The sequence below is a fragment of the Halichoerus grypus genome, chromosome 12 (assembly GCF_964656455.1).
Source record: "Halichoerus grypus chromosome 12, mHalGry1.hap1.1, whole genome shotgun sequence".
Taxonomy (NCBI): domain Eukaryota; kingdom Metazoa; phylum Chordata; class Mammalia; order Carnivora; family Phocidae; genus Halichoerus; species Halichoerus grypus.
This window is the reverse complement of record NC_135723.1, coordinates 4,135,265-4,162,649: the sequence shown is the minus strand read 5'-3', so window position 1 is coordinate 4,162,649 and position 27,385 is coordinate 4,135,265. Positions and strand designations below refer to the sequence as shown.

General features: G+C 43.8%; 1 protein-coding gene across 1 annotated transcript in view; it reads right to left on the bottom strand.

Annotated features, from left to right (window-relative positions):
* Positions 1–1,726: 1,726 nt before the first annotated feature.
* The window catches only part of SPMIP7 (sperm microtubule inner protein 7), a 59,880-nt gene continuing 34,221 nt past the window's right edge, over positions 1,727–27,385 (bottom strand). Inside the window, exons 4-9 of the mRNA XM_036101812.2 lie at positions 26,446–26,584; positions 24,457–24,524; positions 18,972–19,013; positions 17,563–17,670; positions 7,037–7,144; positions 1,727–1,895 (exon numbers count right to left, since the gene is read on the bottom strand). Coding sequence (XP_035957705.2) covers positions 1,772–1,895; positions 7,037–7,144; positions 17,563–17,670; positions 18,972–19,013; positions 24,457–24,524; positions 26,446–26,584 — 589 coding nt within the window. The 3' untranslated portion in view covers positions 1,727–1,771. The remainder of the gene's footprint in view (positions 1,896–7,036; positions 7,145–17,562; positions 17,671–18,971; positions 19,014–24,456; positions 24,525–26,445; positions 26,585–27,385) is intronic.

The window sequence follows — 27,385 nt, the reverse complement described above, 5'->3', positions numbered from 1 at the left end:
CTTTCTTCTGCTGGACGTGGCCTGGGGGTGCTGTAGGCAAGGCCAACATTCTTCTAGAAGCAGCTTTGAAGGTGCTCGCCTCTCAGCTTTGAGAGGTGTCCAGTTACCTGCACTATCGAGGATGGAAATAATTATCTTAGGCTGCAGAATGTCAAAATCAGGTGCTACTAGAGCTCTGCCGTAGAAAGGCCCAGAACAATAAACAGGTGCCTCTGATTTTGAGCAGTAACACCTCCTGACAAAGTGGCCTGCCAGGGATGTTTACCACAAAATGTAATCTCTGGAACCTGCATTAATCTACTTCTTGGACAGGGCTAATCCTTCCCGTTTGTGTTTGGGTGAGAATCTTCCAGAGATGAAGATTTTTGTTATGGTCTGAGTTTTATTTTTTTAACAGAATTGCTTGTTCTGAAAATAATTAAGCTACAAGATTGGGTTCAGGTGAAGCCATTCCTTTTCCGTGAAGGCAAGTCAAGCTTCCCAGGATGAATGGGCACGTGTCTTCCTGTTCTTTCTGGCAGAGAGGCAGCTCATAGAGAGGGTCCGAAGAGCCAACATCCAGATCTACGGCTGTCAACTGAGGCAGTACCCAATCCCCAAACAAACATAGCTGATTTTGCCTTTCGAAGGGATAAGCAGGGCTTACACATTTGCTTGAAGTTCTGTAGGATCACTATCTCATTCAGAACCTCTTGGGAGAAGAAAGCAGGAGAAAGACCCTGAGAAATACTTCTAAAAAGTCTAGGAACATAGGAAGAATTTTTTTTGTCTTTTGTCCGTTTCTGTTATCCAATCTGTAGAGAAATGGTGGCACGGTATCTAAATTTGGAAAGCCTGGGTTTTAGTTCTAACCCTACTAATTATTAGTAGCATGACCTGAGATAAATACTTCACTTCTCCTTGCCTTTCACTGTTCATAAAGTAGCAAGGTACCTGTGAAATGCTTGCTATGGGTTTGCAGGATCAAATGAGCTAAGGTTTGCGAAAGCACTTGTAAACTCTGACGGGATCTATAGATATGTGTACACAAATAGAAATAAACTTCATGTGTATACAAGTAAAACTACATTTGCAGGGCCAGAGGGATCCCGCACAGCCTACGTTCACTCTTGAGTGATTCTGGAGCTGGTGCTGTGTTTGGCCAAGGCCCAGGCGGGCCACACACGGATGCTAAAGCGGACGTGACTGGTCACAACTGCCCCTTGAGCCTCATGGAGCCTGGGGATGCTTCTTTTTCTGAAAGAGAAATATTACAGCCAGGCAAGGGATGATTTTGTCCCTCATTATCATAGATGTTTCCCTGTGTGACGCCATATCTGAAGAGAACACCACCACTTTCTCTCTCAGCCACTCAGTCTTCCCATTAAGAACATATGGGGTTTGGATTGGATAGTCTGTGGTCACAAAACCTACGATCTACCCTCTGCAGTTATAATCACTGCATTAACATGGCCAAGACATGAAACCTCTAGGTAGACCTGGCATTCCAACTCTAAAGATGAATCTTCTGGAAATACAACGGCTGCTACTGATGACTTCCAGAAAATCTCGGCTGCCATCAGGTAATAGTGGCTCTCCAGGGCCAGGTCAGGCGAGTGACTGAGGTTGGGGTCCAGGATACTCTGCCTAAGGCAGAAAAGAGCAGCAGACCTCATCTGACCTCTACGGACACACCCAGAACATGCCTGGGTCTTTTATTTCCCCATTGCACCATATGCGGTGCCTCCCCAGGGCTGAGGTTTATGAGTCCCACTCGGAGGGCAGGCCTTTGTCAGTATCCTACAGTTTCCTGTTGCTTCTTATTGAAAGGATTGTAGGGTTTTACAGTTGTGACCATTCGAGACAGCGGTGCCTGGTGACGGAAGACATCAACTTCCATTTCTTTCCGTAAGATGCTATAAAGGGGGTGGAGAAAAAAAGAAAAAAATGACCCATAAAATATACATAAAAATATATAACCTCATCTGTTTTCCAACTAACAATACACATGTTCAGGAGAGTGAATGAGGGTCAGGAGAGCACATAACAGAGAGACTGGGAATGATTAATCCTTGTGTGCATTGTTTCATTTATTTCTTTTATTTGCATTGAGTCTCATTTATTGCATTACATGCATTATATTGTAATCGGTTTCATTGACTGAAAATCTACTCTGTGCCTAGAGTTACGGTAGGTGCTAAGAATAGATAGAATAGAAAATGTAGTTAAAAGGAGGTACTCAAACGTTACAACACAAAGTCCCTATACTGGCAAGCCTGGGGCAAGGGGCCCAGAGAGGTAGAGGACTCGATCCCAGGACCCCAGGATCACAACCTGAGCCGAAGGCAGACACTTAACTGACTGGGCCACCCAGGTGCACCTTTTTAATGCTATGATTATCATGATGTCAGAATATTTTATTGTGTGGTGGAAAACATCTGTTGAAGTACAAACTCAAGCTTCTGTTCAGGTGGCGTTCTGGTGTGAAGCAATGCACAGGGAACTCCGGACTGTCCTGGAAACAGGAATGAGGAGAAACCCCCATGTGCATTCTCTCGCTCTCAAAATGGGAGATTGACAACATTGGTCTCCCCCACCTCCTGCAGCCCTGCCCCTCACTTCAATCTCATCCACTAATCTCTTTCCTTGCTATTCTGTGTCTCATCTCAATATCAATCTTGGGCACAGGTGGTGTTTTGTACACTTTGCTCAAAATGTGTTACCAGGACCACATGGACCACTACCCCTTGGCATTGACATTCAAGGCCTTAACTCCTTAATCCCAGACTACTGCAACCTCCCAGGCACAAAGATCCACGGCAAATGCACCAGCCCACCCTCTGCACGAAGGGGCATCAATGGTCTTCAGTGTTCAGCCTCTCCTGGTGGTCTTACCAGCCTACATCTGGTGAGCAGGAGCACTGTTGACTGGCAACGTCAGAACGCAGACTGCGAGAGGTTGACAGAGAGTGGGCTGGGAGGGCGTGGAGGCAGACAGGGGAAGGGAGACTGGGTGTTTGCCTCTGAAAGAAGCTTAGGAGTGAGAGGGAGGAGGGCAGACAAAGGGATGGCTGCTCAAAGGGGACACCTTTAATTTCTACAGCAGGGAGGTGGCTGGGGTGGGAGGTGGCCAGGTTTCTTCCCATGCAAGAGGGAGGGAGCAGGGTTGAAGAGGGCCAGTGCTCAGATGGAAGGATGAACTTTTGGAAGAGCAAGACCTCCTCTTTGGGGGGAAAGGAGACAGAAGCAGTGGTGGGAAGAGAGATTCTGATGTTGGGGGCAGGGAGGGGAGAACCCACCAGAACACTTGGAGATGGGCTGCAGGCACGAGCAGCCCGCATGGCCCCCCGGGGCAGTGCGAGCCCCTCGCACCGGGGCTTACCAGAATACCAGAGCCTGGGCTCGGGAGCGCCTCTCAGAAACAACAGGAAAAACGCAGCAGATCAGTCAGACACCATCAGGAGGAAGTCAGCTCACGAAGTTCTCATGATACTCATCAGAGAGAGACCTCGACTCCCACTTTCACAGGGAATTTTCAGCAAAAATACATTAAATATAGTGTCACAAAAATTGAGAGCTGATACTTCATGAAGGAGAATCTCAAAGGCCTGATGTTCTCTGATCTCAAGGGCCAGGGGGCCTCCTCATGTCAGAGAGAGCTTTTTAAAGTCTGACCGCCCCACTGTGTTTGCTCGCTGCCAAGCGCCAGGGCCTGTTGGGGGCCGCCATTAGGAGCGGGCACAGGGGTAGGGGTCGGGACACCCAGCCCAACAGAGCTTGGTCGCTTCCTGGTGGGTGACCCTTGGGTTGCTGCCACCATCTGGGTCTCCAGAGCCTATGTGTACCCCAAGAATAAGAACCCCAGAGAAGCCACTGCAGAGGGTCCTCGGTCCCCACTCTGAGACAAAATGACAGAGCTGTGTGCCGTGTGGGGGATGGCGAGTGTGGGGCTCACCAGGGGTCAGCAATGGGCCTAAACCTGGGCTTGAGGGTGTGGCCAAAAGACTCGAGTCCTTTTCCCAGGAAGTAACAGCAGTAGGAACATTAGGAACAGCAGGAACAGCACCAGGAACATTAGGAACAGCGGGAACAGCAGTAGGAACAGCAGGAACAGCAGGAACAGCAGTAGGAACAGCAGGAACAGCAGGAACAGCACCAGCAACATTAGGAACAGCAGGAACAGCAGGAACAGCAGTAGGAACAGCAGGAACAGCAGGAACAGCAGTAAGAACAGCAGGAACAGCAGTAGCAACATTAGGAACAGCAGGAACAGCAGGAACAGCACCAGCAACATTAGGAACAGCAGGAACAGCAGTAGGAACATTAGGAACAGCAGGAACAGCACCAGGAACATTAGGAACAGCAGGAACAGCAGTAGGAACAGCAGGAACAGCAGTAGGAACAGCAGGAACAGCAGGAACAGCACCAGCAACATTAGGAACAGCAGGAACAGCAGTAGGAACAGCAGGAACAGCAGGAACAGCACCAGGAACATTAGGAACAGCAGGAACAGCAGTAGGAACAGCAGGAACAGCAGTAGCAACATTAGGAACAGCAGGAACAGCACTAGCAACATTAGGAACAGCAGGAACAGCAGGAACAGCACCAGCAACATTAGGAACAGCAGGAACAGCACCAGCAACATTAGGAACAGCAGGAACAGCAGTAGGAACAGCAGAACAGCAGGAAGAGCACCAGGAACATTAGGAACAGCAGGAAGAGCACCAGGAACATTAGGAACGCAGGAACAGCAGTAGCAACATTAGGAACAGCAGGAACAGCAGTAGGAACAGCAGGAACAGCAGTAGGAACATTATAGCAGTAGTAACAGTTCAGTAACAGTGAAGGATGGTTTTCCACTTGGAAATACAGATTTCTTTGAAATATAGTAGAACATGGAATCGCTAGATCACGTGGCCAGGGAAACGTGCTAGACCCACCAGGTATCAGAGCTGTGGTCTGAGACGTATGGGGAGAGAAGACGGATCATGAAGGAAGAAGGCAAGGGATCAGGAATGTTCACATCTGCCCTGGGAAGACATCACTGGGTCTGTCCCCTGTCATTATCCACCCAGACACAGTGTATGATTCCATCTTTGTGGACACTACTTCTAAACAACAGACATCAGAATGCATTTAATTTTGCCATTGTTTCTTTAGGCCCATCAGTGAAATAAAATCCATTAATTGTCTAAATTTCCATCAGTCCTGCCTTTGCAAATGGATCTGTGACTTTGGAAAATGTGTCCTGAGAGAAAACTGATTGAATGCAAAATAGTAGCCTTGAAAGCCAATGTCCTCCTTTAAAATGTTTCTTATCAGGTGACCCAGAGGTTCTAAGCAATCAGCAAACCCAGAATTTAGATCAGTTGATGAAGCCCTCTGTCAGCAGGCACTTCCCTGTGCCCAGTCACTGCCTGAGGAACCAGGTCCTGCATACAGGGTGTGCAATGATCTGGGCGCCCCACACGGCCCTCTTATGGTTCCATGGTTGTGTGGTGAGGGGCTTCGCATGTGGGATCCCTGGAATAAGCCAGCCCTTCCACACACAGCCTGGCCCGCAGATATCTATGAGACCAAGGGTCACGGCATGAACCCCTTCCTCTGCGAAGCCTTCCTTAGTGCCCCCCACGTGGATCCATGTGGATCCCCTGAAATCTTCTGTTTGCCTCACTGTCCTGGTCTGTAAAATGGGGAAACAAGAGCACAGCCCTCACAGGGTTTCTGGGTTGGTGAGATGACTTGGTAAGTACAAAGCACTTGGATAGCCTGGTGTAGACGAAGTGCTCACCCATGTGAGTGACAGTATTAGGGTGACATGCGTCATCCTCTACTATGGTTGTGTGTTTCTTGCTCACGGCTAGACTCTGAGCTCCTTGCAAACTGGGCCTAGTTCTTGTGAATTCCTGGAGAACCACGAACTTGGTTGACCCAGTGAAAGCACATACAAATGAACCAGTAAAGACGTGAGTGAACGAGAGAATAAATAGCCCATATGAACTGACCACTAGGGCCCACGAGGCTCTCCCCTGTTGCCCCCTTTCAGACATGTAAGAAATCCAGTGGGATGGCTTGGACTCTGCCTGAGGGTCACCTCCTCAGAAAGCCCTCCCGGACTGCCAAGCTAACTCAGCACCCTGTCCAGGCCCTACCTTCTACACCTCCCCACCTTTTCTCCTTGGCAGCACATAGCACTCTCTCAAATCATTTTATTTCTTCAGTTACTTGTGTGCTTTTGTGCTGTCTGTCACACCAGAACGTAAGCTCCTGAGAGCCGGGATCACGTGTGCTCAGGGCCTCGAATGGTGCCTGGCCCAGAGTGGATGCTCAATAAATGTTGGATAAATGAATGGATTCTCTACCAAAAGGAGCAGGGCACCCTTTAGGGGAGAACCACCTCCCTCTTCCTCCAAGACGCACAGGGACCTCCCGGGATAGTTTATTTATTTGCAGGAACCAGCAACTGGACCCCGTTAAGACCACATTTGCATTTTCAAGACTGTGTCATGTTATTTGCAAGCCCAGGACCTCCATCAAACATTTTCAGATTTGAGTTATAATGAACAATAATGCGTTGCTTCTCTCTGGCAGCTCCAAATAAAGGAGTCCACAAGAGCCTTCCATCTGAGATCTCCTGCTTTCGATTCGTAAAATGGTGTTTAAAAATACATGTGACTTTCAACAGAATGTTGTCTCGTGAAAACTAAGGCGGTGATTCACAGGGAGTAAATATGTGGCTCATGCGATGGGTTCCCAGCATCCACCCGTGTTCTGCTGGTCACGCAGAAGGGTGCTATGGGTGCAAAGCTGTAAGTCCAAGAGGTAAAGATGTCGCTCACCTAACACACTTTAAGAATCTTCGTAGGCTCCTTTAGCAACAGCAGGAAAATGAACGCTTCTGTCTTTTGGACTTGACACCCCATTTTTAAAAATGATGTAAATTTACTCTTCATATGTAATTGTTCTTTAATGGAATAACCATAATGACGATCCCTCCCCCGACCCCCGCCTGCCTCCAGTGTATCTGAGCACGTTGAGTAATAGGACTCAGACTTACCGGTGCACTTCTGAGTCTGGTGATGGGGTTGTTGATGGAATATCAGAATTTGCCGGGTGGCTGGCTGCGAAATGAACCTTCCCGGTGTATCCTGGGATATTGGCAGAGCTGAAGGAAAGAGTTAAAAGAGAGGGCAGAGAGGAAATGAAAAGAGGCATTTGTGAAATAGTTCGGGTCACCAGCACCCACACATGAAAGTACAAAGGGCGACTCTGGAAATCGGGTTGGCAAACAGGAAAGAGTACAGGCAGGGGCATGGTGACTCAGAAATGCACACAGCCGCTCTACTCTAGGACTGAAAAAACTCATTTCCAGCCCATGTTTTTCCTATTATTTGAATTTGCAGGTATTTTACATACATGATTCACCGCCAAGCTGTTTCCTAATGAAGGAGGACACGGGTTCTTTACGGAACCGCAGACCTGTCCTCCACACATGACCCTGTCATGCTGACTCCAGTCCTAGTCGACACATAACTGTGTGGGCTTTTTTTAAGATATTGAGAGAGGGAGCAAGAGAGTGAGCACAAACGGGGAGTGGCAGGCAGACGGAGAGGGAGAAGCAGACTCCCCTCTGAGCAGGGAGCCTGACATGGGGCTCGATCCCAGGACCCTGAGATCATGACCTGAGCCGAAAGCAGACGCTTACCCGACTGAGCCACCCAGGCGCCCCACATAACAGTGTTTTTAACATAATATTTTCTTATCACCATTGATGTACTGCATTCCTGATTTCGCGTAATTTCTTGAAATTTCACAGACTTACACAAGCATGGGCTTGTTCGGTGCAACCCCACTTACTCTTCTGCCTTTCCTGTCCTTCTCCCACCAGTGAGAGGGGAGGGAAGACAGCATGGGAACATAGGGGAAGGTTCTTCACTGTAGATATAAACTCCCTCTCTAGAAAGGGAAGCAAATATTCCAAAGAAGTATTTTAATAGGCAGTTCAGAGGCATATGTATCCTGACTAATACTTTTTGCCATCTTCATAGCACACAAATGTTTGAAGTGAATTCTTTGCTGAGGGAGAGGTGGGGCTGAGCTCTGGGGCAGGGCTGTGTGGGCTCAGTCCCCAGGGCTGCTTACAACCTGTGGCCGTGGCCTCCCCGGAGCCAGGGATGGTAGGGAATTTAAACTGTATTTCAAGGAGCAAGAACCCACTATGTGCAAATCCCGACGCTCACTCAGCTAGTACATGATCTTTGTGGACTTGAACTGCTAGCATCCTGTGGGTGCTAGAACCTCAGCTCATCGTACGTGTTTGGGAGGGACAAGGATGACCGCCACCATCGTTCATAAACCAGGAGCGAGGAAAGGGCCAAGACAACGGGCTGCCACTTCTGCTCAGTCAGTGGTTGGCGCTTCCCATCCCTGGGCCTTTTCTTCGGGAGCGTGACATTTCTCGGGCGCTGGTCCTCGTTCGAGACGGATGCGCAGACAAAATGCAATACAATGACAGCTGCGGCAAGCAGACCTCTGTCCAGGGCGAACGACCGGTTCCTCTGTGGGTCTCCTGCTTGCACCCACGGCCTTCCCCACCCCCCACACACAATAAGCCAAAGAAAACATCCAGGATCCATTTGCCTTAGGAGAACGTTTTGAAATAGGAGGCTTCGGGGGAGTTGGTTCTTAGAGCAGCAGGTGAGGAGGCGGATGGAGGAGAGTGGGGTGGGGATGTGGGTGTGGGCTCAAGGGTCAGGGCTCCGATTCGAACCCCACGACTCCGCTCATTAGCTCACAGGACTGCACCACAGACGTGTAATCTCTCAGAGCCTTACTGCCTCAGCCACGCAAGGGGGTAAAGACAGCAAACTCCAGGCCTGATCGTCTTTGGTGGGGAAAAGGTACCTGTTCCTGGGGCAGCTCCTTGGTGTCCCTCCGTGCTGGATCGTGGATTATAGCGCAGACCTTGGTGTTCCCTCCGCACATGGATCGTGGCGCAGACCTTCGGTGTATGCCCGGGCGTGGATCAAGGCACAGCCCCTTGGTGCCCTGCTCCCCACTCGTGGACCATGGATCGTGGCACAGACCTTTACGCATGGATCCTTTTATGCATGGAAAGGGCTCCTGACACAGCCCCTCCATGCCCCCCCACATGTGGATCGTGGCACAGTCCCTCGGTGTCCCTCCATGCATGGTTATCTGTTAGTATTGGAATGTTAGAGAAAAAATTATGTACCAGGCAGGAGTTGTACTAATAAACCCCATCTGTGTCTTGCAAGTGACAAGTCATAGCCTTGCTGTGACTATAGGTGATGATGTCCTGGCTTCCAAGCAGCAAAACAGGGATACCTGATGCTAACAGAGTGAAGGCACCGTGCATCAATGGTAATCGCAGAAGAAATTGTACACCTTATTGGATCTTGGGAGACTAGGAAAATGAGGTAGGGAGAGAGCAGGGAAGCCCACTGCATGGGGAGCCAGGCCTCTCTTCCACGCCTGACTTGCCCCTTAACCAACTGTGAGTTCTTCCTCCAGGGACGGAAGCCCTCCGGACCCCAGCCCAGTCCCCCTGCAGCAGGGAGAGAAGCCCATCCACCTCTTCAAGGCTCATCCAGGGTAGAAGGGGGTTCAGTGAATGTGAAGGCGGCCAGCAAATCTTCAGCACTTAGTAGGGGCTCAACTAATTGTAGTTGAAACACAAGATTTTAAGAATTTAAGATTTTAATGAGAAATTTACAAAATAGGAGCCTAATAGGTAGAGGATGTGAAGTTTATCCAGCACAAGCAGCCGAAAAGATATTCAGACAGTGGCTTCCAAATGTCACACTGAATAACTCATGGGGATTTTTCAAAGGTATCCATGCCTGACTCCCAGCCCCCAGACATTCTGATTTAACTGGTAAGGGGGGTGTGACCTGGGAATTGGGGTCTTCAAAAGCTCTCGAGATAATTCTAGATAAGCAGTGCATCGAAGTTTGGAAATCCCCATGTCAGAGCTACATTTTCAGGTTTGTTGGAGGGACCTGGGTGATCAAATCAGCGTTGCCAAATTCTAGGCAGTGCCCTTTAGGATTTCCTGGAATTTTCTTGAAGAAGTGTGGCTGTATGTCAGAGAGGTAACCAAAAACGGGGCAAAATTATTCATGTGTCTGTCTTTTCCCCGAACATTCTATAAAGCTTCCATGCATGTTACAGAGGAAATCCCCTTCCTCTGCATGAGATGTTTTTTCCACTGCTTCTGAAACACCTGCAGAATTGAAATGCCTCTAAAGTCACGGCCTTCCATGAGAACAGTTAAGAAGCCAAGATGGAGGTGAGCGGTCTGCCAACCGGGAGGAGAGCCTGGCGGAGAACATCAGACAGCTCCGTGTGCCGCACGGCACACAGGTTACTGCTGCGAGGTGGTATTACACACCACGCTATCATGATGATACGATGTTGTGTTACCTCACATCCAATAACAACAAACCACGAGCCAGGAGACATTAAAGAGAAGCCACTTAGGCTTAAGAAATGAATTCAGTTGCATAACAAACCAATTTTGAAATTTGGCCAAATATTTGAAAGCGAAAGTCCTCACCCACGCCGCTTCTAAATCTATTCCATTTACCCCCCCCCCCCTTTGCAGGGACATCACGGGGGGAATTTTTTCCATCTTCAGTGCAACACGTTGACCTCCTGTCAAGAAGAGAATAGTCTCATGGGGCGCCTGGGTGGCTCAGTCGTTAAGCTTCTGCCTTCGGCTCAGGTCAAGATCCCGGGGTTCTGGGATCGAGCCCCGCATCGGGCTCCTGGCTCAGCAGGAAGCCTGCTTCTCCCTCTCCCACTCCCCCACTTGTGTCCCCTCTCTCGCTGTCTCTTTGTCAAGTAAATAAATAAAATCTTTAAAAAAAAAAAAGAAGAGAATAGTCTCTGGGGGACACTCTGCAGCCCTGCTGCTGAGGGGTGACAAGGGCTTTTAAATGTATTTCCAGATTGGTTCCATGTTCAAAGACCCCCCTCCTCCTCTTAAGGAGAGCAGAGAGAAGCTGGAACTCATTTAAAAATAAGATAAGTCTTCATTGTTTGTCTTTGCTCCATAGCTTCTAGGCCTTTGAACACCTTCTGGCGTACTCCGATTCCCAGAGTAAACCAGGATTCTCTTTGCTACGGGTATGTGGGAAGACGTTATCGCCTAAATATGCAACTAACTGGCTTTGTTAAACCCAGCAAAATAAAATAGAAAATAAAGAATTTTAGAATATAAGGAACTTAGCGAGCTTCTTAGAAAAGGGAGCACAGAGGGTGTGTAGTTAAAAGCTAAACAGGAAATAAAGAAGAAGAAACTGTGGGAAGAGCAGGTTGTGTGTAGAACACAGGTCGTGTGCACGTGGGCTGGGATTTCAGCCCGCAGGCAGCTTCTTCGCTGTGCCCTGGACGTGGCTCGTGCTCACTGGACCAGCGGCTGTATCCCAGGCACTCTTTTATTAAACACTGGCATGGATTCACTTAATCCTCACAAGACCCCGTGTTGTAGGTCCTAGAATCATGCCTGTCGTGCAGATGCAGGACCTGAGGTTTTAGAGATAGTCTAAGGAATGTGTCCTAAGCCATTCGAGCTGGCGGGGGCGCAGAACCACCCCCACCCAGAAGGCCTGGATGTAAGGGGTGCATCCTTGCTGGGATCCATTTTGGACAACCAGGGCCCGCAGCAGAGGCAGGAGAGCCCTGCTACCTCCGAGTGGTCGCATTTACTCAGGGCACGGGTGCACGTGCGAGTTCAAGTCAATTCGACGGTCTTTCATTGAGAGCTGTTCGGTGTCAGGTACACATCCAGGCAGAAATCAGCCAGGCCTGCTCCTGACACCTTTCACTTAATGAGAACATTTTTAAATGCACATGTAGAGGTTTGAAGAACCCAAGTGGGGTGAAGACCGCCAATGCAAAGTAGCGGGGAGGGTGGGAGGGGGCGTATGAGAAGGATACAGAAAGAGAGAGGCATGGGGTCAGAGGGCAGGGGGCAGAGAGGCTGGTATTGAACCCTGGGGTGGCCCCTACCAGCCATGGGACCTTAGACAACAGAACTGAAGCTCTGGGAGCCACACTGTGTTCTGGTCAGGGGACCTGTGCCTCCCCTGGAGGGGGCAGGGCAGGGGGAGGGGTCAAGACTGGCCCAGGGCAGGGGGGTGGGACAAGGGCAAGGCTGGGCTTTCGGGGAGGGCCGAGAGAAGGGGGCTGCAGAACATTCTTGGGGTGCCCACAGCTAGAGGAGAAAAAGAAGGAGGGGCCTTGAGCTTGCATTTACTTGTTTTGACTGTTTGGTGAGAAATCTAAGTAAGACCACCATCATTTTGGACATTGGGTTGTGTTTCTCAGAATGGAAGATATTTGGGCCCCAAGATCTGTTCAGGAATTACATTTTATTACCCTCATTGAGTGCCTACACTTGCTTTTCCTCTGTTCTTAGAATCTCCCCGAAGGGAAGGGGACACAGAAATAACCCAGAGGCTTCGAATGCCAACAGGGCTGGATGGAGGCTTCCCCAGACGCAAAGGCACGTCCTTGTGAGCAGGGCATGAGCTTGCCCTGGGGGTTAGGTGGCCCGTCTCTCAGCCTCTCCTGAAATGAGTGCTCTGGGGCTCTTTACATCATGCCCTCCAGCCTCAGCCTCCTCATCTGTAAAATGGGGACCGTACCTGTTCCCGCGCCTCTGGCCTCATCACACAATTTTGAAAAACAAATGAAGGAGTAGATGTGAAAGTCGTCTGAAAAGGCAGAAGTGTCGGCTAAGGTAAGGAACTACTATTCATAGCCTCATTCTTGAACCTGGGTTGTGGTAAGGTTGTGTGTGTGCGTGTGTGTGTGTGTGTGTGTGTGTGTCTGTTTTTAAAGATGCAGCACACCACGGTGACTGACAGGAAGGCCCCGCCTTCTTCCATCTCAGACCTTGGCCCTCACCTGCCTGAGGATCCATTCTGGACAATCAGTGGTTATCTGCAAATGCTTCATCGCAGAGATGACTGAGGTGAAGACACAGTGAATATGAAACCGTGTACAGTCTTGAAATGAAGGATTACAGCCTCGTGGAAGACAGCCCGGTGGGGGGAGAGGGGGGCCTGGCGGGTTTGGGAAAACAGGCCAGTGGTGGCTGGAAAGCACCAGGTGTGGGGGCGGGAGGCACGGGTTCATGGCCGCTTCCACTTCACTGGGCTGTGTCACCTGGGCGGGCACCTCTCCTTTTCTGAGCCTATTTCCCTGCTGGTAAAACCAGGGGCTGGGCCAGGTGAGAGGCATTACCTAAGACCCCAGGTCCGTAGCTCCAACAGCTGGTCATTGGCAAAGGAAAACCCACTTCCAGCATTTCCTTAGGAAAGAGCAGAATTTTATGCCCTTGGATCCTGACTTTGCACAGGTACGTTGTTCCATATCATTCCCACAGTTAGGTGCTTTGCACCGATGACTCTTGAACGCAAAGCATTTTGGAACGACATGGAATCACAGATAATTACTAAAAGGAAACAAACTTCTCATCAACCTTGTTCATTAAGCTCTTGCAAAGAATATAGCTCTTACATTCAAGAGAAGGATAAAAAAATCGTATTTGGCGGGGAAGGGGGTTTCCTTATGTTAGTCTTTGCTGTATTTTTTTTGCTTGACACAGATTCTAAGTGAGGAGTGACTTTTTTTTTTTTAATTCCTGAAGAGTAACCTGATCCAGTAAACAGTACATGTTTGTTGAAGGGATGAAAAAGCCGTTTTTCCCGAGCTTTAAGATATCCTGTTGAACCCAATGGATATTGTGGATTCACTTAGTTCCTAAACTATTCTCAAGTTACAAGTGAGGAACTACAACGAAAACTGCATTAATATTTTGAGTCCCTTAACTGTAAATGTTTTGTAATAATCGGGCACTCCCACAAATTAGAAGATATTTCAATTTTAGTAAGAAAACACTGTTTTTAGGGATTTATTCTACATGTGCAAAGGTGTATGTGGAGGTATTTTATTGTTACATTGTTTACAATAGGAAAAATGTGTACTAAGTCCTTGGCCTCTGTAAACTATAATATAGCCTTGTTTGAATATCAGGCAGCCATTAAAAAGATTTTAATAGTCCTGCATAGTGTCAGGGAGAATGTGCACTGCGTATTTCAACTTTACACACACATGTATGCACACAACAATCCACAGGGACCTATACTTTTCAGACACTCATGTGTGTGTGGGAGAGTAAAAAATATATCAAGCTTTTAATTTTGGGGTTGAAAATGGAAAAGACATTTTACTTTCTGCACTTTAAAAATATTTGATTTATTTTTACAGTGAAAAGATTTGAGAGATTAAAAAAAAAGATGTCTGGTAAGCTTTAACACCAGCATCAAAGGAGGGCACAAATACTAAGAACAAATACTTGTTCTGTAAATCTATATAAAATTTCCAAAAAAATGAGTTTGCAACATGCTTAAGAATGTTCCTGTGTTTTGACTGCAGAATTCACTTCGAGGAGTCTCCCTTAAGTAAAGATCCCAACTCATAAAATGAGTCACATAACAAAGTGCTTGGTAGCAGTATTTATCATAACAAAAAAATGCAAAGAATTTGCATATGTCACCAATCAAGTGAACTAGTCAATGACAAACACATCTACACAAATAAGAATTATAATGAGTGCATAATAAATGTAACTATGATGCTGTTGTAATGCTAAGGTGGTAAAAATTTTAAATGTAATATGACCCTAGCTAATAAACATATGAAAGCAAGACTAAAAGCTCATATGACTGATGGGACTATGTCAAAATCTTAATAATGGTTTGTGTGAGAGTGTGGTTATATTTATGACCAATTTCTCTATACTTTTTTTCCATAACGATCAGATTCGGTTCTACCATAATTTTTTAAGCTCTTTTTTAAACAATTAGTACAATCACCAGCAATTTTAAAAACCCTGGCCACGTCAGATGACTTGGTAACCAGAAGACAAAATCTGAAATTAAGGAAGGCAATTTGAAAGACAGTCACTCTTTTGGAAGACTGGTGATCCCAACAATGGAACCACCTGAACGAAGAGGCAGAGGCCTTGAGCATCTGAAATCTGGCTTCTGTTGAAGGAGTGGGGAGCCACAGGGCTCGCCCACCATGATTAAGTCTCACGAATTATGGGGAGAATCCTGAAGATAATATCATGAAGACAATTTCCTTTAAGAAAGTTTAAGATGAGGAAATAAGGGAAGAGTCATATTTGCTTTGGAATAAAACGGCACTCTATATTCTGAACTTGGCACAAAGGTAGTTAAGTTCATGTGTTCCTGGGTTTGGGATTTTATGCAAATGGAATCATACGATGTTGTCTTTTAGCTCAATGCGGTTTTGTAAAAACAACAAAGGATTTTGTTTAGAGATCTGTATGTATGTAGTAAAACTACCAAGCAAAGTAAGTGAAGGATAAGCATGCAGTCTGATGGTGATGACTTCTGGGTTGGGAAGGGGACCCAGGTGATGAAGTTAGGAGGTACAAACAAGTGGCTTAAAAGATAATTAGTAAAATATTATCTCTTTATCTAGGCAGGAAAACACATGCATTTATGTGTTATTTTACTTTCTATGTTACATAGGACACTATATATTTTAGTATCTATCAATATTTCATAATAAAAGTGCAAAGCATTTCTTTGTGTTAAAAGGTTAAGATGACATGAAAAACTGAAAGCTGATGGAAAGAAGAAACTTTGCAAGGTTGGTGGCCCTCTAGTGCCCAAATCGCACAAATACAATTAATGTCTTCAATTCTCTTCCGAGATCCACTCATACTTTCATTTCCTTAAAAACAGAAATCAACAGCAAGACCAGGGAGAGTGGCACGGTCCCAGAGTTATTCAGCTTAGACAGTATGTTTTACATCAAATTCTTAAAATGCTGCCAGGCTGATCTTCACTGTCTTTGAAGAACGACCCAAGAGAGTGTTTCGACTCTTTGGCAAGAATGTTTCATAAAATATTTCAAAAATTAAAGATACATTTCAAAAGAAAAACAGTATTAAATTTTTATACCTGTAGGATATTTTTAAATTGGTTTCATCCCCATGTCCTTTTTTTAAAACCTTTAGAATTACTACGTTTAATAGCACTAATTTCCTTACAAATTTTGAGGAAGAATCACACTAATGAATCCTTCAAGACTTAGCTCAGACGTCACAGGCAGCCTTCGGGTCCCACGGGTGAAAGTATCTCTCTGTGCACCTGAGCTTTGAAAACACGAAGCTAACATTTTCGGGGACTTATTTCATCCTGCTTTATATCATAATTATTTGTGTACAGCTCTTATCCACCCATCAGATTCTTAAGGTACGCCAGGGCAAAGTCTCTGTCTTTTTTATCTTTATGTTACCAGTTCTTAACACGGTACCTGGAGAATTTTATAGGCTCTTTTGTCTTTTCCTTTGGGTGCCTTATCTAGAGATTTAAGTGAGATAATTTACATAACTATATTTTAAAACTGAAGTTAGATTTGAAACACATTTTATAGTTCGGCCAAGCAGTCAAAAAAATTACATAGACAGAATAGATAACATAGGGAAATGTGAGATTATTGTAGGATAGAGTACTGCATCTAACCTGCAACAGAGAAATGCAAATTGTTTGTCTCATGGGCACAATTGACATTTAGAAAAAAACAGGAATCAACTAACATCGAAAAATACTGTCGTGATTCACAGTTTGGCCTTGCATGAAATGTGCAAGTTTGTCAGTCATCACAGAAACTGATGGGAGAATATCCATGACATTCAGCGACTCAGTGACATCATGAAAGGAGCGCAGGATTTCAAGATCCAGCAGCGTCTGGTGGATCCTAAGGAAGTAACTTCTGAGCCCTACTGTTCCCATTGGTAAAAGCAAATATATATACATATTATATATAAACATGCTACATATATTTATATAGCTTAATATATTATATGTTAAATATATTTTTATATTTATATATGATATGTAGTGTGTATTATATAATATTATATATCATATAGTACATATTTTACATACAATATCTTATATTATAGCTTATAAGTTATATAACTTTTTTATATTATGTTTTATATTATATATGTTTTATATATAAGTTATATGTTATATTATAAGCATATTATATATAATAATGTATTATATATTACTGTATATATTATTTGTATATTATAAAAATATATGTGATATATTTATATTATATATTATATAAGATTATAGAAGTGTATAAGTATACATAAGTATATATATATATAAGATTATAGAAGTGTGTAAATATATATAAGTATATTATTATACAATTTTATAATATATAAAATATATTTTATATAGATTATGTGAATATATTTTATATATCTATAAAATGTGGAATATAAAATATATCACATGCATGTATATCCAGACACCCAGGTTAGTCAGTGCACAAAATTGTGATCTCATTTGTGACAAGTGCTTTCAGACAGCTGCTGTCTTTCTTCTTAAGCTATGTCCCTGGTGGCCGTCTTTTCTTTCTCACTTATGATAAAGCCCATCACCATGTTCCATCCTTAACGGTAACATAAGGGGAGTAATTATGAGTGCAACTCACCGACTTGTGTTTGTATAGAGCGTTTTAGAGGTCCGAGGCTTGGCGACAGATGTGATGTCTCCGAAGGGGTCGTCCACGTCATCAGCATTTGTGGACTGCACGTAACCACTGTTTACATGACAGGGAAAGAAAACGTGGGTTTTCAACAGGGTCCTAACATCCAAAGGAAATCTTATTTGCTAAAATAGATCAAAAACTGAAAAAGCAAAATAAATTAATAATAATAATAATCATGATGATGGAAAAATTTGCCTTAAAAAAATAAAGGCAAGAGATTTTCCCGTGTTCAGAGTAACAGTTGCCAGGCCCTCATGATCTTAAGTTTGGGCCAGAGTGGGAGTTAACAGGTGGGTTGTGTTTTTTGGTGCCAAGAATCAGGCTGTCTCTGCAGCCCTGGGTTGGCTCCCTCACTGGAGAAGGGGATCAAGCCTGGGGTAGGGCAGAGACCGGCATCTGCCAGAGCCACTAGGGCTCCAGCTGGGGACAGAAACTTAGTTGGAAAGACTGGTCACCTTCATCATGGAGCAGTAATGAGGGAGGGGGAGGGCAAAGGTGAAAGACCCATCTTCTTGGATTCACTTTGTTCCATGGCCCTATGATCTGAATATTTATGTTCCTCCCATATTCCTATGTTGAAATTCTAATGCCCAAAGGTGATGGTAGGAGGAGGTGGAGGGAGCAGGAGGTGGGAGGAGCTCGGATCATGAGGGTGGAGCCCTCCTGAGCGGGATTAGTGTTCTTCTAAGAACACAGAGCTCTCGTGCCCCTTCCACCCTGGAAGGACAGGTGGAGAAGTCTGGGACTCAGGAGAGAGTCCTCTCCCCGCCAGGCTGGCACCCAGATCTTGGGCTTCCAGGCTCAAGAACTGTTAGAAAGACATGTCTGTTGTTTATAAGCCACCCAGTCAGTGACGTTTCAGGATAGCAGCCCAACAGACTCAAACACAAGGTTATTCCTCAACCCAAAGCGGAGAGGACCCCCACACGGTGGACGTTGCAAGTCTTTGCCAACTATGGAAAGCCAAATTTAAATTTAGAAAAGTAAGAAGAGACATTTCCTGTACTTCAGTGTTAGCGAGCACATTGCATCTTCCGCATCGAGTATCAAAGCCTTTCTGGTTGACAACATCCAATATTAGTAGCACCCAGCGTATTTTACTTCGTAAAATAACCAATTTGGGGAAACAGAAAAATACCACTCCCCCTTTCTTTCTTTTATCAAAATCGTTAACAGATCTGTGATGGAAGTCCTGACATTGAGTAGGCTGTGTGCTGGCAAAACATTAGAAATCTGTTCGAAAGTGTAAGTTGTCTTAAACAGTGAATTACAAACATGAGTGAGCTGAAGGCAGCTACAATTTAGATGTAAATCTAGTAATTTTTAAGACATTAAGAAACACTCTCACTTACGTATAAAGAGGAATGTATTTGCTTCTGGAACTTGGACTCACGCTTAGGAAAAAGAGAAAATAAGGACAATGGAGTTATTGACATTAACTTAATAAGCATCAAATTATTACAGTGTTTCTCTTATTAAGAAGAGCAAAGTGTTAAGATACCTCATGGGAATTAACCTCTAAGAGTTTGTAATTTTAAACTGAGGTGATTTAAAGATGTAGTTTTAAGTGAAAATCAAAAACAGAACAAATTGACTCCAGCTCTCAAGGAGTCGGGTTTGCTCTTGGTTTGCTCTCTGTAGCCCTAATTTAGAGCCTTTCTTCTTGGCTTTCCCTTTTGCTGTACGCTTCCTTCGGGACTGGACGGGCACTATCTGGCAAAGCCGGACCCCCGATTTTCTTAGACACACGGAATTTTTATGTTGAATGGCTCCTAGTGACCATCCAGTCTAACTCTCCATGGTATACAGGAAGCAGCCCAGGGCACGAAGTTCTGTGACTCACACGAAATCACAGTTATTTATAGCATCACAAGGAGCTCTGGGTTTATTTTGTATTTTCCCTGCTCCAGCCCCAGAATCGGCCATTTCTTTAGGGGTCTCAAAATTTCTTTTCTTGGAGAGTGGTGATTAAAAGCCAACATCTGGGGGCACCTGGGTGGCTCAGTCGGTGAAGTGTCTGCCTTGGGCTCAGGTCATGATCCCGGGGTCCTGGGATGGAGCCCCGAGTCTGGCTCCTCGCTCAGGGGGGAGTCTGCTTCTCCCTCTGCCCATCTCCTCTCTCTCTGTCTCCCATAAATAAATAAAATCTTTAAAAAAATAAAAAATAAAAGCCAACACCTGGGTGTTGGTTATGCTTGTGGCTGCTGGGGTAGGTGTCCCTGCTCCTGGGTCCTCCGAGTGGACAGAGCTGGGGACGGACACGAGTGTGGGCACTTGTATAGACCCACATGTGTGTGTGTTTCTGCATCTGCTATCTGTATATAAAGTACAGTAAGCCTGAGTTCTTAGGATCCCCCCGATCAAATCCAGTGCCACAGGGTTCATGCATAGCCTTTCTTCCTTACTTATTCGTATTTCCTCCTGACAGTGTGAAACCTGCTTCCTGTTATCTAGCAAACATTTCGTTTTGTTCAAACCCATACATGTAAGTAGTGTTAGAATCACCAACCCATTTCCCTGGGGAGACGCACGCACCATCTAGAGCACAGGGCTTATATACAATTCGTTTCATCTCTAGCCTTACGTTATTCCGTCAAAATACTGTTTCCAAACTAATTTAGGACCATCCACTAAAGTGTAGTTACGTCACTGATTTGAAACATAGATTCTTTTGCCACCATCTGCATTCCATCCTGGATTCCCCCAACATCTGGCATGTACGGGTACATATATGCATGTATTTATTTCACTTTGCATTCAGGAAAATTTGTTCTTTTTTTTATTTCAAGGTTTTATTTATTTATTTGACAGAGAGAAAGAGAGAGAGCATGAGCAGGGGGGAGGAACAAGGGGAGAGGGAGAAGCAGACTCTCCACTGAGCAGGGAGCCTGATGTGGGACTCGATCCCAGGACCCCGAGATCATGACCTGAGCTGAAGGCAGACGCTTAACCGACGGAGCCACCCAGGTGCCCGGTAAAGTTTGTTCTTTTTAGTGAATAGTTCTATTGGTTTCACAAATACAGAGTCAAGTAACCATATAGAGCAGTTCACTACCCTAAATGTTCCCTTTATAGGCTCTCTGTATTCATCCCTTTCCCCCTTCCCAACTCATGGCTGCCATTGTTCTATTCCCATCCCGGTAGTTTTGCCTTTTCTAAATGTCATATAAATGGAGTCATACAATATGTGACCCTTTGGGTCTGGCTGCTTTCACTGAGTAAAATGCAGTTAAGAGTCACACACTCTGTTGTGTGTTGCCTTTGGTTTTTTCATTGCTGAGTAGTATGTCATTGCAAGGGTATGCTCTAGTATGTTTATCCAGTACGTACTTCCCCACTGGCCTGTTGAAAGATATCTTGGTGGTTTCTAGGTTTGGGCATTATGAGTTGAGCCACATAGACATTCGATTATAGGTTTTAGTGTGGGCTCCTAGGAGCAACATTTGCATAGAGGAAGGGTCAGGGTGAGCGGCACTCTCAAAAGCTTGGAGACATGGCAATACTGACTAAGACATATAGCTTTTCACTGATCAAATGATTTCCTATTTAAAAAGTGCAATGGGGGTACCTGGGTATCTCAATCAGTTAAGCATCTGACTCTTGATTTCAGCTCAAGTCATGACCTCAGGCTCGTGAGATCGAGCCCCACATCACGCTCTGTGCTGGGCATGGAGCCTGCTTGAGATTCTCTCTCTCCTTTTCCCTTGCCCTTCCCCCCTTCTCTCTCTAAAAAACAAATTAAAATTAAAAATTAAAAAAATTAAAAAGGCAATGGATTCATATAAACGGGAATACAAATTTTATCATCTGGGTGAACTATTTGCTATTTCACCACATGATATATAAATAAAAAGATGCTAATAAAGTGTTCTTATTAGTACTCGCATAATGTAAGAGTTGGCACCAATGATTTGCATCTTGGTTCTTTTATTTACTTATTTTTTTAGTTAGATAAATGTACTTTTTAAAAAAAATTTATTTACTTATTTATTTAGTTTTTGATGTAGTGTTCCATGATTCATTGTTTGCATATAACACCCAATGCATCTTTGTTCTTTTAAAAGATATTTGATTGTGACCACCAACAGTTTCAGCTTGCTGTGTTTATGAGTTTTATATTTTGTGAGTGTCTTAACCTTTAAAAAATTATTACCTTTCAACTTCTACCTTGGAATCTATTTTTTATATTGGGATGTATTCCACATTTGGCAAAACATTTTAAATAATCTTTATCAAAAAGTTTACACATTATTTTTAGAATATGGCTTGAGAAAATCTACATTTGCTGACAAGACAACATTCTTCTTAATATTTTCACCATTTGCAATACTAGATGCAACAGTTAAACGTGATTATGATTTTGCTTATTTTCACTTCATTATTCTTTTTTCTCTTACTGATATAAAAATTCATTTCTAAAGGGCAATATAAGCTGGTTTTATTGACGTAGTACAAACATTTGAAAAATGTTGTGTTTGACATTATTTTTCCGTAACTGAAATTTATCAAGAACTCTCATTAATTTTGCCGACTACAGTTAAAAATCTCCTGGACTTAGCAATTAGTTGTGGATTAGGTAAATATAAAATTAAATGTACAAGATTAACCTTCCCATTGAGGTGATGATCGAATCTCTAGGAAAGAAAAGATAGAATAATCTCACTGTGGACATGTGCTTTTCTTATGCATTATCTCTGTCTTACATGATTCTTTATAAACATCTGCAGTATTTTTTGCAAAATACATAGATCTGTCTAGAGTTCCATATGATTCATTCTTATATTTTCTATTCTATTTAATTTTACAAAATGGTGGTTGTGACTCACCACCAATGGGTTGCAACCAATAGGCTACACTTCAGTCATTAAACTACTTAGTAGAGTCTACTCATTAACCTGCACTAGGGTAATTGTTCAGTCATGTGGAGAAATGGATCCCTCATTCACACCCTAAACCTAAGTTGATTTCAAGTGGTTTAAAGAAATAAATGTGAAAAGCAAAGTGTTTTTTAGAAAAAAGTTAAGAAGAATAATATATTACTTCTGGGTAGGGAAAGATCTATTAAAAAGTCCATAAAAATAATAAGACATGGAAGAAAATATTGATGAATTCAGTTATATTAAAATTCAAAACTTCAGTTCAGCAAAGAGCAGTATAAAACAGAAAAGTCACAGATGAAAAGGAGATACTTTGATGCATATTACCAATAAAGAATTTTTTTCCAGAATAGTAAACATAAAAATTTATACAATTAATACATAAAAGACAAGGAACCCAACTGCAAATGGGGAAAAATATATGAACAGGTAAGTTACAGATGCGAACACCCAAGTGAGTCGTAACCTACAAAAAAATGATTATTGGCTACCAGGTAAATGTAAGTGAAAATGATAATGAAATACAATTTCATACTCATAAGATTAGAATTTTTTTAAATTTGAAATTCCAAATGCTGGCCATGATGTGCAGTGGTGGGAACTCAAGCATTGCCAATGGTTTAGCCCATAGGTAGAACGCATCTGGAGCAGAATGTGCCGATATCTAGATTATAAGGAAGTCACCCTCTTGATGCAGCAATGGTAGAGATAAATATGTATATAAAATCTAGAAATATTTTTGTGCTTGAGTACATGAAGAAATGGGGACATCGTTTCCAACTGCAATAAAATCAAAAAATAATTAAATTACAAGAATAGATAAATAAATTGTGGTATATCCATACAATGCAAGACTATCCAGCAAGGAAAGTGAGCACCTAGAGATCTAAATGCCAACTTGGATAAATCTCACAAACACAACAATGAACAAAAATGTTCAAGTTGTATATATATATAATGCCACTTATATTGAGTTTAGAACCATGGAACACAATGCCATATCTTGGTTAAAAAGAATACATGTGTTTTAAAGGATTATAGGAAGGTATGAAATATGAAACATCAAATCCAGAATAATAGTGATCCCTAAGGAAGAACAGAGAAGCTCTCCATCGTGTTGGTAATGCTCTATTTCTAAAACTGGGAGATGCTACATAAATTGCATCATATTCTTATTTGTATGTTTTGTATATATTAAATTTCAATTATTTATTCAAAAATAAATTTAAAAAATAAAAATAGATGATAACCTGGATGTGGGTTGTAGTGAGAACAAAAAATAGGAAGAAGTAGTGACATTTTCGAAGACAGAAACATCAGGCTTTTTTAGACTGCATGCACAAAATTACTTACGTGGAAGGATTAATAATAAAACCATAGTTTCTAGCATAAAATAAAACACAAAATAACTGCTTGATGCAAAAGTTGATAGAAATGTTACAATCCCTTGAAGTCCATGGATTTCACAACATTATAATTCTTCAGATCAACTTATTCATAAAGCACTCCTTATTTTTAAATGGTTTTAAATTTTTGTGGGTTTTTTTTTAAAGAGAGAATGTGGGGCGGGGGGCAGAGGGAGAGAGAGAATCTCAAGCAGGCTCCACGCTCAGCAGGAGCCTGACGCAGGGTTCAATATCAGGACCCAGAGATCAAGACCTGAGCCAAAATCAACAGTCGGACGCTTAACTGACTGAGCCACCCAGACGGCCCATTCATAGTCTAAATTGTAAGGAGGGTTAAGAGAAAACAAGAGAAAGCAGGCAACACTGAGCAAGTGAATGGGACTTGGGTTCTCTTTCCCGTCACAAGGATGGAAGTCTGAGGTCTCTGGAATGTTCTCCAGAGGATATGCCCCTCACCCCCTCTATAAGCCATGGACGGGAGCACCAGACATATCAGCGAGAGATCTGTGATAGTGAAAAATTTACTGATGAGAACACAGGGGGATAAAACTTACAAAGTAACTGGCTTGACTGGTGTCAAGAAAGATCTTGTTTGAAATCTGTCCCAGAGTCCACCAACCATCTAAAATCAGCAACAAAATGAATGACATATTTAATGAACAAATCACATCATGTCTTGTCTATAAGCTCCTGTGCTCTTAACCGTCCCCACCACATCATAGGCAAGCCCCAGGCTTCCAATGGAAAGCACTCTCCAAACCTGCTTAGCAGCAGAGGGCTTTGCCCCAGAGCCCCTCCTGGTCTCTGCTCTGCCCTCAGACCCTTAGTTTCCATTAGTTTTCACACAGCTGGAATCTGCCTCATCATCTACCTCCTATAGACTGAAGCCCTGTGAAAGGTCTGATTTTGGTTTTCATCTCAGAACCTGTGGTCACTTGGCTCTGTTTTTGTCCACCCTCTGCAGCCCCAGGCTGGTCTCCCCTTTCCAGCCCCATCCAGACCCTGAGCTTTGAACCTCATCTTGCCGGGAAGGACTTTGGGTTCTGGCATAATTAGATGCCAAAGCATATGTTTAAAAATGACCAATTTTCAAAAGATATAAAAATATTTTTAAGTAGTTGAGAGATCCTTAAAAACAGCTGTAAGAATCCAGGCACATTTTCTGTCCTCCGACTTAGTTTAGTTTCTATGGGCAAATCCTGTGCCGAGACTTTATATTAGAGCCACATTGTTTCTCTCTTGCTGCCATTTTGCTCTGTAAAAGCTGACAGATTTTCAAAATAATGTGGGCTTCTTACCCTGTGGTTCTGAACCTCTTAGGAGTCCGTGTTTAGCACCATATTTGTATATAATCATTTTCCTCTTTAGTGCTATGTGTTTTACATAGGAAAGAGCTTTGTTATGAGAGGTGGTCCCTGGGCTTGTCAGACTTCCAAGGGATGAGGAACAGAGCGAAAGGATGAGAGATTCAATGCAAGTAGGAGGCGCTTTGCAAGCACAGAGCCAGGGTTGGGAGGGCAATAGTGAGGTCCGACATTAAGACCCAAAGGATTCATGGGACTTAGCTGGGAAAAAATGGAATGCCGAAGGGAGTGGAATACTGTTTGTTCGGAGGATGGGGTTTGAGGAGCAAGAGGAACAGGAAGGTAAGGATCAGGCTGAGGAGGGGTCATGGGCAAATAACAGGACGGGGGACATGTCCTGTCAAAGAGCATGGATTTCACTTTCTCAAAAATGAAGGGTTTTAATCAGAGGAGTGATATGAAGCGATTCACACTTTAGGAAAAGTACCCTGGCTGTGATGTGGATACAATAATTCACGTGCTAAACTCTTGATGTTTGGAAATGAACACAGAGGGGCGCCTGGGAGGCTCAGTCGGTTAAGTGTCCAACTCTTGAGTTTGGCTCTGGTCATGATCTCAGGGTCCTGAGATCGAGCCCCATGTCAGGCTCTGTGCTGAGCGCAGACCTGCTTAAGATTCTCTCTCTCCCTCTGCCCCTCCCCGCCCTCTCTCTCTTAATAAAATAAAATAAAATAAAATAAAATAAAATAAATATGAAAACATACATCTCTGGAGACAACCAACTATGCTTTGTTTTGCTAGAAATAAGAGCTCTATGATTCATGGGTTTTCCCATTCTGTCTCAGAGTGCAGAGGTTAGGTTCAATTTCAAGAACTGTTCTCAACACAGGTTCTCTGATGGAATCATAATTATTTCTCCATCCCTCAGTCCTCCTTGTGCAGTTTTAAAATAAACACAGTCATTGAAAAGGACTTTTGAGACAGAGTCTTTAAATAAAATTTAAAAAAGTGCAATACAGGTAGCATTGCAGTATTTGAGGTTATTGATGACTTTTTTGATTATGGCACTTTCAAGTCCATAAATGTATATATTTACATGTTCTTTCCATGTTTCTTACAATAAAATGAATATTCAAGTTTTGGGCTTCAGTTTAGAAATAAATGCACTGTTGCAAAAATGCAACGTTATATATGAGAAAAGGCATTATGCACATGTAATTGAGGTCCCTAATCACTGACCTGGGTTATTGATGGGGCCCCTTCATATCTTTTCAGTGTAAAACACTGTGAAATCAGGTCAGCAGCTTTTTCCACTGTTGTTTCTTCTGGATCGGGTTTCGGTGGTAGCATCTTGTCCCAAGGAACAACTTCATAAGCTCTGTGAAATTATTAAATAAGGACATAGTATGAAAAATACATATTCAAATGGTATGAGTCCTAGCAGTATCATACACTGTGGCAGGCAGAATTTGAAGGTGTCCCCCATGACTCCTGCCCCCTGGTGTACATGTCATATATAACCACCTCCCCTCTGGTGTGGGCAGAGCGAATGAGTATGACAAGATACCACTCCTGTGATACTTTGTATGTCAACTTTATATGGCCAAGGGATTGTGCTTATATATTCAAGGTCCCTAATCAGTTGAATTTGAGTTAATCAAAAGGTGGATTCTCCTAAGTAGGTCTGACCCAAACAGGTGAGCCCTAAGAGATAAACATACAGTAGACACTTTGCAGCTGTCCTTAAAGAAACACCTCATGAGTGGTGCCTGGGTGGCTCAGTCGGTTAAACGTCCAGTTCTTGATTTCGGCTCACCTCATGATCCCAGGGTCCTGGAATCGAGCCCCACGTTGGGCTCCACACTCAGCAGGGAGTTTGCTTCTCCCTCTCCCTCTGCCCCTCCCCTTGTTCATGCTCTCTTTCTCTCAAATAAATAAGTAAAATCTTAAAAAAGAAAGAAAGAAAGAAAAGGAAAGAAAAAGAAACACCGCATGAGCCCCCCAGCTTTAATGAACTGAATTCTGCCGCGAATCCGATTGCTCCTGGAGGACAAGGACCCAGCCCCAGCTGACACTCTGATTCCAGCCTGAGAAACTCTGAGTATTGAACCCAGATGGGGCACACCTGGACTTCTGACTGCAGTCATGTGGTTTAAAGCTGATAATTTGCGGTCATCTG